Source organism: Furipterus horrens, unplaced genomic scaffold (assembly GCF_987537825.1).
Source record: "Furipterus horrens unplaced genomic scaffold, mFurHor1.1.pri manual_scaffold_2, whole genome shotgun sequence".
Taxonomy (NCBI): Eukaryota; Metazoa; Chordata; class Mammalia; order Chiroptera; family Furipteridae; genus Furipterus; species Furipterus horrens.
The window spans coordinates 88718737-88733362 of record NW_028327172.1 but is presented as its reverse complement, the minus strand read 5'-3'; the positions used below and the strand labels follow the sequence as shown (position 1 = coordinate 88733362).

Below are 14626 nucleotides of genomic sequence, written 5' to 3'. Positions count from 1 at the left end.
AAACTTCCCAAACTTGGCAAAGGAAATAGACATAGAAGTCAAGGAAGCACAGAGAATCCCAAACAAACTAGACCCAAAGAGGACCACACTGAGACACATCATAATAAAAATGCCAAAGGGTAAAGATAAAGAGAGAATCTTAAAAGCAGCAAGAGAAAAGCAGAGTTACCTATAAAGAGGTGCCTATAAAATTGTAAGCTGATTTCTCAAAAGAAACTTTGCAGGCAAGAAGGAATTGGCAAAAAGTATTCAATGTGATGAAAAGCAAGGACCTACAACCAAGACTACTCTATCCAGCAAAGCTATCATTTAGAATTGAAGGGCAGATAAAGTGCTTCCCAGACAAGGTAAAGCTAAAGGAGTTCATCATCACCAAGTCATTATTATATGAAATGTTAAAGGGACTTATTTAAGACAAAGAAATCAAAACTATGAACATTAAAATGACAATAAACTCACAACTATCAACAACGGAATGTAAAAAATAAAAAGAAAATCCAACTAAGCAAACCAGAATAGGAACAGAATCATAGGTATGCGGATCATTAGGAGGGTTATCAGCTGGGAGAGGGAAGAGGGAGAAATGTGAAAATGGTGCAGGGATTAAAAAGCATAATTTGTTGCTACAAAATAGACTGGGGGAAGTTAAGAATAATATAGGAAAGGGCGAAGCCGAAGAACTTATATGCATGACCCATGAACATGAACTAAGCGGGGTGGGATTGCTGAAGGGAAGGCAGGTACTGCATGGAGGAGAGCAAAGTGGAAAAACAAACAAACAACATAATCAATAGAATATACTGAAAAAAAAAAAAAAACTCCAAGGGGTCCTCTGTGGGCTTTTGTTGTACCATCTGTACTATATTCAGACTTTCCTGCTTAGTGACCTCTTTCTCTAGTTCTTCAAGAATGCACCTTTTATAATGCTCTAACAGAGGAATTCCATTCTCATTTAGGGTCCCATTTGGGCTCAATTTAAGGTATTGCCTTAGTAGAATTGGGAACCCCATCTGGATCTTCTTGGTGCAGTCTCCTCTGAGCCTCTTCATTTGCCTATCCAATACCAACCTCAGCTCAACCCCCATGAGCAAAATATTCTACAAGAATTGTATGTCTGCCCAATTGGGATGATGGGTAGCATAAACTGATGTAACTAAGTCAGTTATTTTAGTACGATCATGCCTATTAGAGGGACTTAAGTGTTTTCAGTTTAACAGATCTGATGTAGAAAACAGAGTATGTGCCCAATAATATCTGGCAAGCTGGCCGTCTGGCGCTACTCCCATTGGAAGTCTTTGCAAAGCGTATTGCCCTGTGCAGATAGGGGATTTTCCTCCACTGAATTTGGTTCCCTGATCGGTTTGGAACAGAAACTAGTTCAGGCTCACTCCTCTGGCTCCCCCAGCTGAGACAGAAGGAAAATCACCCAGGGTTGGAGATGACATGGGAACCCTGGCCATACTCGCAGCAGTCATAACATCCCATTCTTCCTTGTCCCTCTCTTCTGAGCTTCTGCTGTCTGCCACAGGCAAATTCCCTTTTCTCTACAATTAATCCATTTCCTTTTAATCTTGCATCTTTATTATGTAAAGTCACAAAAGCTTGTACATAAGGTATTTCATCTTATTTCCTTGATCTTTGGCAAAACAACTTTAATTGCAGTATAGTATAGTAATTTAAAGAAACTTTCAGTGGCCAGCACTCTCCTGGGTTCAGAATATACATAATCCAAGCAGTATTACAATAAAAAAAATCATTTTATTTTTAGTCATAGGTTCATAAGCATAGGTCAACCAATCAGCCAAAATTCACCCCAAAGGGCTATTTTCCAGAATGATGCCCCCCCTCATTCTACCAGACAGAGCTCTGTAATATCACATAAACCAGAAGGCACCTTAATTCCTGATGACCAACTTAAATTGTAACCCAGAATTGTAATCCTGAACCTGACAGCAATTCAATTGATAGTGAACATGAATAGGGAGTGCTGAGAGTTGGAGAAGGAGAGCCCCCAAGTGAAATCACTTGGCAGCTGCTAGGGAGTCTCCACATCTGCACACCAGCCCCACCTCTCCTCACCAGTCCAGGCAACCAATGGAATTCCCTGTCAAATACCCAGACTTACTGGAGAATCCCAAGGCAGTCCCACCACAGTAACCAGAATATGAAACCAGTGTTCAAGTTGCCTGTCATTATCAGAACCAATAATTAGAGACAAAGATTGAATCTTTACGGGCATTTGATTCAGATGCCAGTAGAGAAGACAGTGGGTTATGTACCCTAAGAACCATCTTAAAATCGAATCTCAAGCTGACCCCTTTTATAATGAGAGGAGATGGGTAGGTAACAGATTTGGAATTCAGGAAAAAGATTAATCAGATAAAAGTTGCAGTCCAACAATTTTCTTTGCATCCCTTATCTGTTGACCAACAATTCTTTATCTGCATTCTAGTCAACATTCTCTCCCTGGGGCACAATGGCTCAGATACCATCTTGATCACTTCCAGTCCTCCTGAAGCACAAAGATTGAATTGCTTGCAGGCCTCCTGGAGTCCTGCATTCCATCCATTGGCCATGCATTCCAGTTCCTGGAATAACAGCTTTCTACATGCATTAATCACTAGACCTATTAACTATAACTAAAGCTAATTTTTTTTAACTCTTGAATTTCCCCATCACAACCTTGGGTGAATCACTTACCTTCTCTGGGCTCTGAGTGCCCTCACTGGTGAAATGGGAACACCCCATGGAAGTATTGTGGAGATGAAATAACAAACAGGAAAGCTCTTTGCAGGCTGTATTGAGATGGTAGGATAAATGATCAGGGGTGATACCTTGATTCTTCTTTAAATCCTTCAAAGGTAAAGGATCATAAAACATTAAGATTTGTTTTGGTCTGTTTATTTTAGGTGTGTTTCAGGGACAGCTACAAGCTAGAAAAGGCTCAGAAATCCTTGTGGTAACATTTGGTTAAAATTGAGGGTGGAAACTGTAGGACTTTTTGTCCACAGAGGGTGCTAGAGAATTTTGATTGGAGATGTTTTGTACCAGGACCTAGGCTAATATAGCCCTAGGGAGGTACTTTGGCAAGTTAAATCACTGCCAGTTAAGTTTGAACATTCACTTTCCAGGCAAGGTCAAAGTCTGTTTTTTTTAAAAAGTGTGTCTGGACTAAATCCAAAGAAGCTTGGGATATTTCAGACTAGCACCACCTCTTCTGACTGTTTCTGAGGCCATCCAGAGGCCATCCAGAGGCCAGAGGACAGATTAACTAAAAAATAGAGGACTATAGAGCATGGGACTTGGTGCAGACATGCTCACAGTGTAGAGGGCGGGAGGGAGGGAAGGAAGGAGGAAAGGAGGCGTTGGGAGCTGAGGCCCCACCTTTCATTCCAGCAAAGTGCACAACGGAGCAGGGATGAGTCACAGATACAGGCGCTCAGATTCCCATAGGTGAGGGACTGACTTCTCTCTCTGGGAAAACTCGGGTGCTCGCTCCTTAGCAATGGCCTTGAGAGGATGTCAGAGCCCTCAGTCTGCCTTGTCTGGTCTCAGGGGTCAGGGCTGGGTTCCCCTAATGTATGGCAAGAGCCTTACGGGCGCTGCGCTTCTCCTTGGCATACAGCTCACAGGTAAGAGCTGGTGGGTGGGCTTCCCTTAGCATTTGCTCCCTCATTGCCTAACCGCGGAAGTTAGCTAATTGTCTAAGAAGTTGCAAGAGGTTTTTTTAGCCTGAGCCACAGTTGTAGATCTTTTTAGTTTTGACTTTACTGAAACCAAAGTTTGTGGCTTGTTTTGGGGGAACTGCTTTTGGACAAACAGGTTTAGGTGTGTTTCAGCTGCTAGTGATTCAGGCACAGAGAGGGCTTTCAAATCTCAGATTACAAACCATTCTTTTGTGGCTACTTTCAATCTCTCATTGCAGGCAGGACTTGGCATTTGGATTTCTGTGTGTGAATGTTGTCTGGGACTCTTAGCAGCATTAGGAAGGACAAAATTGTTAAGGAGAGAGATCCACTGTGGTTTTGAAACTGCCCCAACATGCGCATTCTAAATGTAAATATCATGGTAAAAAAGGCCACGTGGTAAAGTTTCAGGAGTTCAAGCCAGCGTAAACTGTTTGGGGTTGATTAATTTAATTTCTGCAGAAGACTAGGAATAGTGCAAAACCCCCATAACAAGGAACTTCTCTGGAAAACTTCCCTGCTAAAGGACCATTATATACATAATGCATAATGCTTAACTTGCATACATGTGTAATTCATGCTATGGTTAGTTTAGATTTTTTGTTTCTGCTTTCAATTTTTATTTGCTGATGTTTGTAGTTTTGAAGTGGGTACCATGAGGCTAGCGTATCATGCTGTGGAGAGAGTGAGAGCACTAAGAAGCTTTACTGTGAGATATTTTTAGTTGTTACACAGAATGGGAGGGTCAAGGTTGCAAACAGGTAGGCATGCAGACTCTGGGTGAAAAGCAAGTGAAAGCCAGATCATTTCAGTTGTTTTATGCCCTATTCAAACATTTATTTTGGTCGAGTCAGCAGAAGTTCTCTTTATACACATACCCTGTTAACCCTTCTTTTCCATTTTTTAAAAAATTACAGCTCTTTGGCCTATAGCAGCTGTGGAAATTTACACTTCTGGAGTGCTGGAGGCTGTTAATGGGACGGATGTTCGGTTAAAATGCACTTTTTCCAGCTTTGCCCCTGTAGGTGATGCTCTGACAGTGACTTGGAATTTCCGTCCCCAAGATGGGGGGCCTGAGCAGTTTGTAAGTAGATTACTGTCATTTTCTAGGGGATCTTTAGTTAGAAAAATAAGCCAGTCTATTTCTCCTTGCCCTTCTTGCACTTTTTTTTTTTTTTTTTTTTGAACAAGCAGAGGGTAAAAAGCTGGGAAACAATTCTTGGGACAGAAATGGACAGAATTGAGACTGAGAGGTCGGTGAAAGAGGAAGAAAGGTGTTCTTGCAAGAGGGCTGCAGATAGGGCAATGAGGCTTGCTGGTGTTTCAACCTCCACCCTCTCAGCCTCCTTGCCCAGGCACTAAGTAAGACCGTTTGCCAATTCTACTTTCTAGGTATTCTACTACCACGTGGATCCCTTCAAACCCATGAGTGGACGGTTCAAGGACCGGGTAGTCTGGGATGGAAACCCTGAGCGCTATGACGTTTCCATCATCCTGTGGAAGCTGCAGTTTGATGACAATGGGACATATACCTGCCAGGTTAAGAACCCACCTGATGTTGATGGGCTGGTAGGGGAGATCCGGCTCAGCGTCGTGCAGACTGGTAGGTTACGCAGAGCAAACAGTTTTGGGAAGTGTGAGAACTAGTAGAAAAGAGAGGGGCAATCTTTTGTGATGGCTGAAAGAGCAGAGAGAAGTACTAAACCCTTCAAATCTGGAAACCATGGAGGGAGAGTGATGACTCCTGGGGTAAAAAGAGAAAGGCTTTGTTTGACTGTGGAAAGAAACAGAAAGTAAACCAAAGGGACCTAGGGAATCTGGTACAAAAATGGCACTGAGATTGTAAAAGGGTGAGGAAGCAACTTTCTGATAAAACAATAACAATAGGTCTGTTCATTCACTTGTTTACTTATACGATTCTTACTGAGTGCCTCCTCTGTAAGGTACTGTCCAAAGTGCTCAACATTACTCTCATTTAATACTCACAACCACCCTAGGAGGCAGATACCAATAAAGATAGCTATTGTTTATTGAGTTGTGTTAGGGGCTGTGCATATCTTATTTAATCTTTACATATCATGTTAGTCTACTGTGCTCTTAGCTCCCCCCACACCCCCCGATTTCACTAGCAAGGAAACTGAGGCTCATAGAGATTAAGTCACTTGTCCAAAGTCATGCAGCTGATAAAAGGAGTCATGCAGAAATCAAATCCAAGAATCTCTGGCTCCAGAATTGTGCTCCAAACTAATGAATTGTCATTGCTTACAGTCTATAAAGAACAACCTGGGAAGCTGTGCCAGATAACAAAGAGCAAAGACCAAAACACCTCAGAGTTGTAAATTTGGGTCTGTAAATGCTACCATTTACCAGCTGTAAATATATCACTTTTCTCCCTCTCCAGTGAAGTAAAAATAATATAGCAAGGATTATGGTGAGGATAAAATGACATAATAAATGTAAATATTCCCCAAACTCTGAATTGTATTGAAAATTATAACAGCTACCATGTATTTATTATGTGCAGGCACAGCATGGAATAATTTAAACGAATACTTTTATATTTTATAAGAACTCAAGAAATAGATATTGTTATCTCTATTTTATACATAGAGGAAACTTATACTTAAAGAAGTTAATTTTTACCCCAAATGACACAGCTAGTAAATGGTGGAGCTGGTATTTAAACCTAGCTTTCTCTGGTGTGTGCTCTTAACCAACACACAATATTACTACCCTGTAAAGTGGTATGATTTCCTCCATTCATTCTTAGTACCATCCTCCAAGGCCCTATCAAGAGAGAGCTGTGTGCCCTTGGAGAAGTAATCTGAATGTTGAAAAAAATAATGTCATACCTTTAGACCTGTTTCTTCACCTGCAAAATGAACAGATTAGACACAAACACATGGTTCTTAAACATAATGAGATCACTGCTCTTTGAGATCTAATGAAAGCCTGTCTCCCCCCACCCTCCAAAATGTACACACACAAAATATGACAAGGATAATGTGGGCTCGTAGTCTCCCCTCACTGCTCCTTTGTGGACTCCAGGCCAGGAACCCCTGAGTTAGACATTATCTAATGTCTTTCCTGGTTCTGAGGGTTTATTGAATTTTAAGTCAGAAATCAAGCTAAGACAGGAGACCTAGGCTTCACAGACTACCTTGGTTTAGGGATCTTTACCTCTGGGTTTCCTCTTCCATCATTTACCCACTAGACTATACAGTCCTGTGCCACATAATGGCATTTCAGTCAACAATGAACCACATATACAATGGTGGTCTTATAAGATTATAATGGAGCTGAAAAATTGTTATCACCCAGTGATATCATAGCCATCATCATGTCACAGCACAAAGGTTGCAAAAAACAAGGCTGTGGTTGAGACGGCAAACAACTTTAACCTGAGTGTGGATAAGGATGATTTATGGAGCTCCTAGATGTGGTTCCTGAGGGATTGACTAATGAGGAGTTGTTGGAACTGGAACAGCAACACATGGTTGAAGAGGAGGCAAGAGAAAAGGAAACTGCAGGAGAATAAGAACCCTCAAGAAAATTCACAGTGGAAGTTTAGCAGAAGCTTTTGCAGACCTCAGTAAGTTCCTTAAAAATTTGAAAACATGGACTCCAACACTGAAATGTTTTCATTAATAGAGAGAATTGTTCGTGGTGCATTATCTTCTTACAGAAAAAATTATGATGAGACAAAACAAACAAACCAAGTAAACCATCATGGACATATTTCTGAAAAGTGATACCTCCTCAAGAAGAGCTTCAGGCAGGTCCTTCAGGTGTTCCAGGAGAAGGCATAGTATAGATGACAACTCTACGTGTGTTATTGCGCCTGAAGACCTAGTGGGATATGATGTGGAGGTGGGAAATGGTGGTATTGACAATCCTGACTCTATGTAGGCCTAGGCTAATGTGTGTTTCTTAGTTTTTAACAAAAAGTTTAAAAAGTAAAAGAATAAATAATAAAAAATTTACAAATAGGAAAAAGCTTAGAGAATAAGGATATAAAGTACTTTTGTACAGCTGTACAATGTGTTTGTGTTTTAAGCTGTGTTATCACAAAAAAGTTGAAAAGTTGAAAAATTAATGTTTATAAAGTAAAAAAGTTACAGTAAGCTACGGTTAATTTATTGAAGAAAAATATTTTAAAATAAATTGAGTAGACTAAGTGTACAGTGTTTGTAAAGTCTACAACAGTCAATAGTAATGTCCTAGACCTTCACACTCATTCACCACTCATGCACTGACTCACCCAGAGCAAATTCCAGTGCTGTGAGATCCATTAATGGTAAGTGCCCCATACAGGTGTTCCACTTTAAATCTTTTATACTGTATTTTTATTGTACCTCTTATATGTTTAGATATGTCTAGACACACAAATACTGACCATTGTGCTATAATTGTATATAGGATTCAGTACAGTAACATGCTGTAGAGGTTTGTAGCTTACAAGCAATAAGCTATTCCATAAGCCTAGGTATGTAGCAGGCTCTACTATCTAGGTTTGTGTAAGTGGACTCTATGATGTTTGCACAATGATAAAACTGCCTAACAATGCATTTCTCAGAACATATCCCTATTGTTAATGATGCATGACTGTAGTTACTGACTTACTCGCCTGTCTTCCAGGTGGGCATGAGTTCCTTGAAGGTAATGTCTTCTTTTGGCTGGATATTTCCATTAGTGCCTGGAACATGGTAGGGCTTTAATAAATTTGAATAAATGACCAATTGAATGACAAAGGTGGTTAGGAAGAGTTTGGGCCCTAGATTTGATTAGATCACCAATAACCTTACTCAACTGGTCTAGCAGTTCTCACAATTTTGGCTTGTATCAGAGTCACTTGGAGGATTTGTTAAAACAAATTGCTGGCCCCACCTGTCATTCAGTAGGTCTGGGGTGGGGCCTGATAATTTGTGTTTCAAAGTTCGGTTGCTGCTATTTCTAGGCTAACATCTGAGAACCTCTAAAGTAGTCTGTATGGTTGCTAGAGTTTACAAGGTAACATGGTAGGAGAAAGAAAGATTCCATTTAATGATAACACATCCCTATAATATCTTTATATTATAATAGGGACCCTATTATACTTTTAAATTCCTCATAATCCTCCTCTCTTATAGAATCCTAATTTGACCTTTTTTCTTCTTACAGTACGCTTCTCTGAGATGTATTTCCTGGCTCTGGCCATTGGCTCTGCCTGTGCACTGATGGTCATAATAGTAATTGTGGTGGTCCTCTTTCAGCATTTCCGGAAAAAGCAATGGGCTGAAAGAGCTCATAAAGTGGTGGAGATAAAATCGTAAGGCTGGGCGGTTTTGGGAAAATCTTTTAATACTCTTTTATGGTGACACTTGGTGTTTTACAATGAGGCTAAATAACTGAACAGATAGTCTCCCCTTTAGGTAAATCTTATACAAAATAATTCAAATTCACAGTATGGATAAATTAGGGTGTGAATTAGTAATTTATAAAAGGATTCTTAATTTTACAAAAGATTTCATTAAAGCCTTTCTCTATTATGGAGGATTTGATATTAAAATCTATTATGTCAGATGAGTACAAGATTTATCGGGATGATCACTTAGTAAGTATATAACATCTAATCACTGGGGTGTACACCTGAAACTGATATAATATTGTATAAAAATTTCAAAAAATCTGTTATGTAAACCTTTTTAAGACTACTTCTTACTTACTTATTTAGTTTATTTTTACAGAGTGGGGATGGGAGGGAAAAAGAGAGGAGAGAAACATTGATCAATTGCCTCTCACATCCTCCCAACCAGGGACCTGGCCTGCAACCCAGGCATATGTCCTGACAAGGAATTGAACCGGTGATGCCACACCAATCAGGGCAGAATACTCCTTACTTTTAATGCATACATTTCTAAGAACCACTGGGCAGTCAGCAGGGCCACTATGAATCAGTACCTAGGAAAGTCACCCATGTGGATATGAGGTGCTCAATTAATATTTTTTAGAGATAAAATTTACATCCTATAAAATTCACCTTTTTAATAGTTCATAGTCACCACTAATTCCAGAATATATTCATCACCCCCAAAAGAAACTGGTACATAACCTTTAGCTGTCATTCACTATTTTCCCCTCCCATCTGACCCTGACAGATATTATCTGCTTTGTGTCTTTTTGGATTGGCCTATTCTGGGTACTTCTGTGAATGGACTCATGCCATATGTGGCCTTTTTGTCTGGGTTCTTTGACTTAGTATAATGTTTTCAAAGTTCATCTGCGTTACAGCATGTAGTAGTACTCATTCCTTTTTATCACTGTATAATATTCAAGTGTGTGTGTGTATCACATTTTGTTTTATTCATTCAGTTAATGGACATATAGATTTTCTCCACTTTTTGGCTGTTTTGACTAATGCTGCTATGAACATACATCTATAACTTTTTTTCTGTAGATATATGTTTTCAATTCTCCTGGGTATATACCTAGGAATGAAATTGCTGGAATGTGTGGTAACTCTGTTTACCTTTTTTGGGTATTGCCAGACTGTTTTCCAAGACAGTTGCACCATGTTACATCCCCACCAGCAATATAGAGGGTTCAAATTTGTCCACATCACTGACAACATTTGTTATTGTCTGTTTGATTATAGCTATAGTGGGTGAAAAGAGGCTTCTCACTGAGGTTTTGATTTGTATTTTCCTAATGACTAATGATGTTGAGCATCCTTCCATGTGTTTATTGGCCATCTGTATATTGTTTTGAAGATATATCTATTCAAATGTTTTGCCTATTTAAAATTGGGTTGCCTTTTTATTGTTGAGTTGTACTAGTTCCTTACTTATTTTGGAGCATCTAAAAGCACCTTATTAAGTTTATGATTTACAATTATTTTCTCCCATTCTGTGGGCTGTCTTTTCACTTTGTTGATAATGTCCTTTGAAGCACAAAATTTTAAAATTTTGATGAGGTCCAATTTACCTATTTTTTTCTTTTGTTGCTTGTGCTATTGGTATCATATCTAAGACACCATTGCCTAATCCAAGATCATGAGGATTTATGCCTATGTTTTTTTCTTCTAAGAGTTTTACAATTTTAGGTCTTACATTTAGGTCTTTGATTTATTTTGAGTTAATTTTTGTATATGGTGTAAAGTAGGAATTCAAATTCATTCTTTTGCACAAGTTGCAGTTTTTTTGGTGCTCCTAGTACCACTTGTTTTTCTCAAGAAATTTTTACTGAAGTAAGTAGAATTGATTTTAAGGAGCCTAATGAACACAACTCTGAGGTTCTGGTTTAAAGAGAGCATAATCAATAAAGATGACTTCTAGGTCAACATAAAAAACAAAAAGAAAAACAAAAAAACCCTTTTTCTTTCTTGTTTAACATTTTCAACTACAATTTACTTTCAATATTATTTTGTCTTGGTTTCAGGTATACAGCATAGTGGTTAGACAGTCATATACTTTACATAGTGTTCCCTTTGATATCTCCAGTACCCAACTGGCACCATACATAGTTATAACAATATTATTCACTATATTCTCTATGTTTTACTTTACATCCCCATGACTATTTTGTAACTATCAATTTGTATTTAATCCCTTCACCTCTCTCTCCCAGTTCCCCAATCTCCCTCCCCTCAAAACTTTTTCTTTTTTGAACAAGGAGTAGAATTAGAGGTAAGATACTAATAGTAAACTATCTTCTTTAAGTACCTGGAGTTCCCAAACCATAATATTCCCTTCTAAAAATACTCTGAAAAATTTCTGAGTTCAGATACCCAGGGCCATGCTAAGACATGAGTATTATTAGTTAGATGGCACTAGTGATACAGCTCTGTATGCTTGGATCTACACCCAGGTGCATGGGGGAAAATACATCACCTGAAGCTTTGTAAGACTGGCCTCCCTTGTTTCCTGTATTGTTGACTTGACATTAGTTTCTGATTTATTTTTTTGTTACAGAACAGAAGAAGAAAGATTCAACCAAGAAAAAAAGGTTGCTGTTTATTTAGAAGATACAGACTAACTTTCTTAGATGGTGAGGTTCACAGATGGGTTAATTTCTTTCCTTACCTTTCTGGCTCATCTCTAAAGTGTATCTCCCAGATTATATGATTGTTAGGTGTTTCTTATATCAAATTAGAGGAGCTGGATCAGGGAGGTAAAAGTCTTCTATTAGTAATTATGGATGGCTTCCCCTTTGAGGGTGATTTGTGCAAAGTATTGGGAAGTTAGATCATTAAAACTGAGAGAATTCATTCTATTATTGTTTGAGGCTTTGGGGGCTATATTTTCCACCCAGATAATAAACTTTCAACATGTAAATAAATATTTTTTAAACAAAATAATCAATACCTGCTTGTTTTGTTTTATTGGAAATCAATTATGGAATTAAGAAAATGACTTAATAGATGTGCCTGACATTTTGACAGAACTATTGTACTATGTGAAATGGATTTCAGCTCCTCTCAGTTAGTTATTGGGACCATGAACCTGATTTTAGTAGTGTGCAATTTTGTTTTATCCAATTTTAGTTGTATGTATTTTGTTTTTCCAGATTTCAGTTTTATTTGGCATAAGTGTTAGGATAATTCAATTTTTAATATAATCAAAATTTCTTCTGTTCTCTGAAGTAGGTCCACTATTATTTGCAAAAAGAGTAACCTTTTAATAGCCTAAAACTCCAGTGAAAGACCTTAAGGATGTATAAATAGAATATGGAGAGAAATGATTCTCTTTTAAACCCAGAAAAACAAATTTGGTATCAGAAATTTTACCAAGGGCTGTTTATTTTTAAAATCAAGCAATTTTCTAACATGTGGGTCATGGGAAAAAAAAGATGGTGGTTCTTTCACATTCAAAAAAATTTAATGTACTAACACAATCAAGTGCAACATGTGATCCCTGACTCGATGAATACTAGTTTGAAAAAACTACTTGTAAAAAGATTTGGGGGGATAATTGGGAGTCTTGAATAATATTTGAATGTGGATAATATTGTAGATTTATGAATTTTTATTGAATATAATAAGGATATTGTGGTTATACAGAAAAATGTTCCTATTTTAAAAATGCATATTGGAGTATTTAGGGATCAAAAATGAGTAATTTGGCAGCCAAAAAATATATTAAATAAGGGAAAATGCTTTCAAATTAGGTAATGGGTGAATTCCTGTCTTCTCTACTTTTCTCTATGTTTGATTTTGCTTATAATAAAAGGAATGGAGGGAGAAAGGGAGAGAGAAGAAATGTTTATGTGAATGAGCTGTGGATCATCCAAGCATCCGCACAAGGCAGAGGCTATGAGTTAAAGACACTGACTCTGAGAATAAGGATCAGGAAACTTCTTTAAAAGTTAAATTATGGGGAGAATAATTATATTTAAGAATATTTTCATTCACAATGAACAACAGATCTAACGATATGTTTGTAATTCATAATGCTAGGTATTCATAATGCACTCTTCCCAAATGCATTATCCATTTAAACTTTTGTATTTCAGGAGGCTGAAGATTTCCAAGAACCAGAACCCTAGGATAAGTTGAAGTTAATGGAAGCTTTTCTTTGGCTTTTTCAGTTTTGACCTGTCTTCCAACCAGCTCTACAGTGCATAACCACTTAGATAAGCAATGTCCCTCTGGAGCCAGCATAGGGCCCTTCTTGAGCAGATACCACCAGACTCACACCCAGTACCATTACTAAAGATTTATGTAATTTTAGAGTGCAAATATTTTCAAATTAGCTTTTGTATACTATGAAGCAACATTTTCTCCTTAAATACTGCTTTGTAGGTTATGACTTGTATATACATATGTAGACAGCAAATGTGATAAAAGCCAACTTGTCTATCATGACATTTTCTTTTACATATTAGTTTCTTTAGAGCAGCACTTTTGCTACTGAAGTTAATGTTTGCTTTCTCCTTCCCACTCTCAAAAATGGGAGCTATTTCTCCCAGCTGTTTTTGATTAACAGAAAATCCCATGTTTAAACTGTGTTAAAGAACAGTTTGATATTTATGGCTCTCCTTAAATCTGAGACACATCTTGTTTTACTGAATTTCAGTATCCTAGATGATAATTTTTTCTTTTTTCTGTAAATTGATCTAAGGTTTACCATAGAGCAAGTATAAATCACAGAGTAACTAAGAAGAGATTACCTAAATGCTAACAGATTGACAAATGCCACCCTCAGGATGAACTACTTGTCACCTTTTTTTCTGTATTGTACATACAATACAGGTCTTTCATGAGCAGTGAATGACTGCTTAGCTTACTGTGTCCTCCCTGCCCCTTCCCTCCCCCATTCCAATGATCTATAACAAAAGAGAAAAGTCTATGCTCATTCATTTGTAGACTGGAATCATTAGGCAGTTAAATAGAAGAATTCAGGAATAGTATCTTATGACTTAAAAAACAGGACTGGTGGAAAAATCAACCCTAAATGATGATGATAATTTTGTACAGTTGTACAAAACTCTGAGAATTGGAAGAGATGTTTTAAATCTTTTATTTTTTTCTAAATTTGTTTGGGGAAGAGAATTTGGTATGAGGCAAAGAAATACCAAAACAGAATGAAACCAACTATATTATTTTTTCCCTTATACTAGTAGATAAAGGAAACTTTATAAATGGGCTATGAAAAGAAAAGAACTTTTAAAAAAGTGTCTAGTTTCCTGATTTCTTTTCAAACCTAAACTATACCAGAATTTATTCAAAAGATAGAAAACATCTAAAAGTTTAGGCCTCCCCAAAATCTTTACATGTTATTTTCAGTTTTCGCTGACTGGGCTGAAGATGTTATTTCTTTTCACAAACTGGAATTTTCAAATTCATAGATGCTGAACTTTGATATTTTTTCCAATAGTTAAAAAAAAAGGTATAATTTAAACATAAACCCTAATTCTCAAATACATTCCATACCTGTCTCATTTGGCCTATTACACTGTTTAAA

General features: G+C 37.6%; 1 protein-coding gene across 1 annotated transcript; it reads left to right on the top strand.

The window, feature by feature from the left end:
* Positions 1-3386: 3386 nt before the first annotated feature.
* MPZL2 (myelin protein zero like 2) lies at positions 3387-14304 on the top strand. The gene is made up of 6 exons (XM_090266024.1): positions 3387-3632; positions 4604-4770; positions 5079-5289; positions 8847-8994; positions 11636-11711; positions 13176-14304. The coding sequence occupies exons 1-5, from the start codon at positions 3506-3508 to the stop codon at positions 11697-11699; spliced, it is 717 nt and encodes a 238-aa protein (XP_090122150.1). The 5' UTR covers positions 3387-3505; the 3' UTR covers positions 11700-11711; positions 13176-14304.
* The last annotated feature ends 322 nt before the right edge of the window (positions 14305-14626 follow it).

Excerpts from the sequence above, each read along its gene's own strand:
- MPZL2 (XM_090266024.1), top strand. The coding sequence starts at position 3,506 with ATGGCCTTGAGAGGATGTCAGAGCCCTCAGTCTGCCTTGTCTGGTCTC. Across the intron at positions 3,633-4,603 it reads CCTTGGCATACAGCTCACAG|CTCTTTGGCCTATAGCAGCT; the intron begins GTAAGAGCTGGT and ends AAAAAATTACAG. Across the intron at positions 4,771-5,078 it reads ATGGGGGGCCTGAGCAGTTT|GTATTCTACTACCACGTGGA; the intron begins GTAAGTAGATTA and ends TCTACTTTCTAG.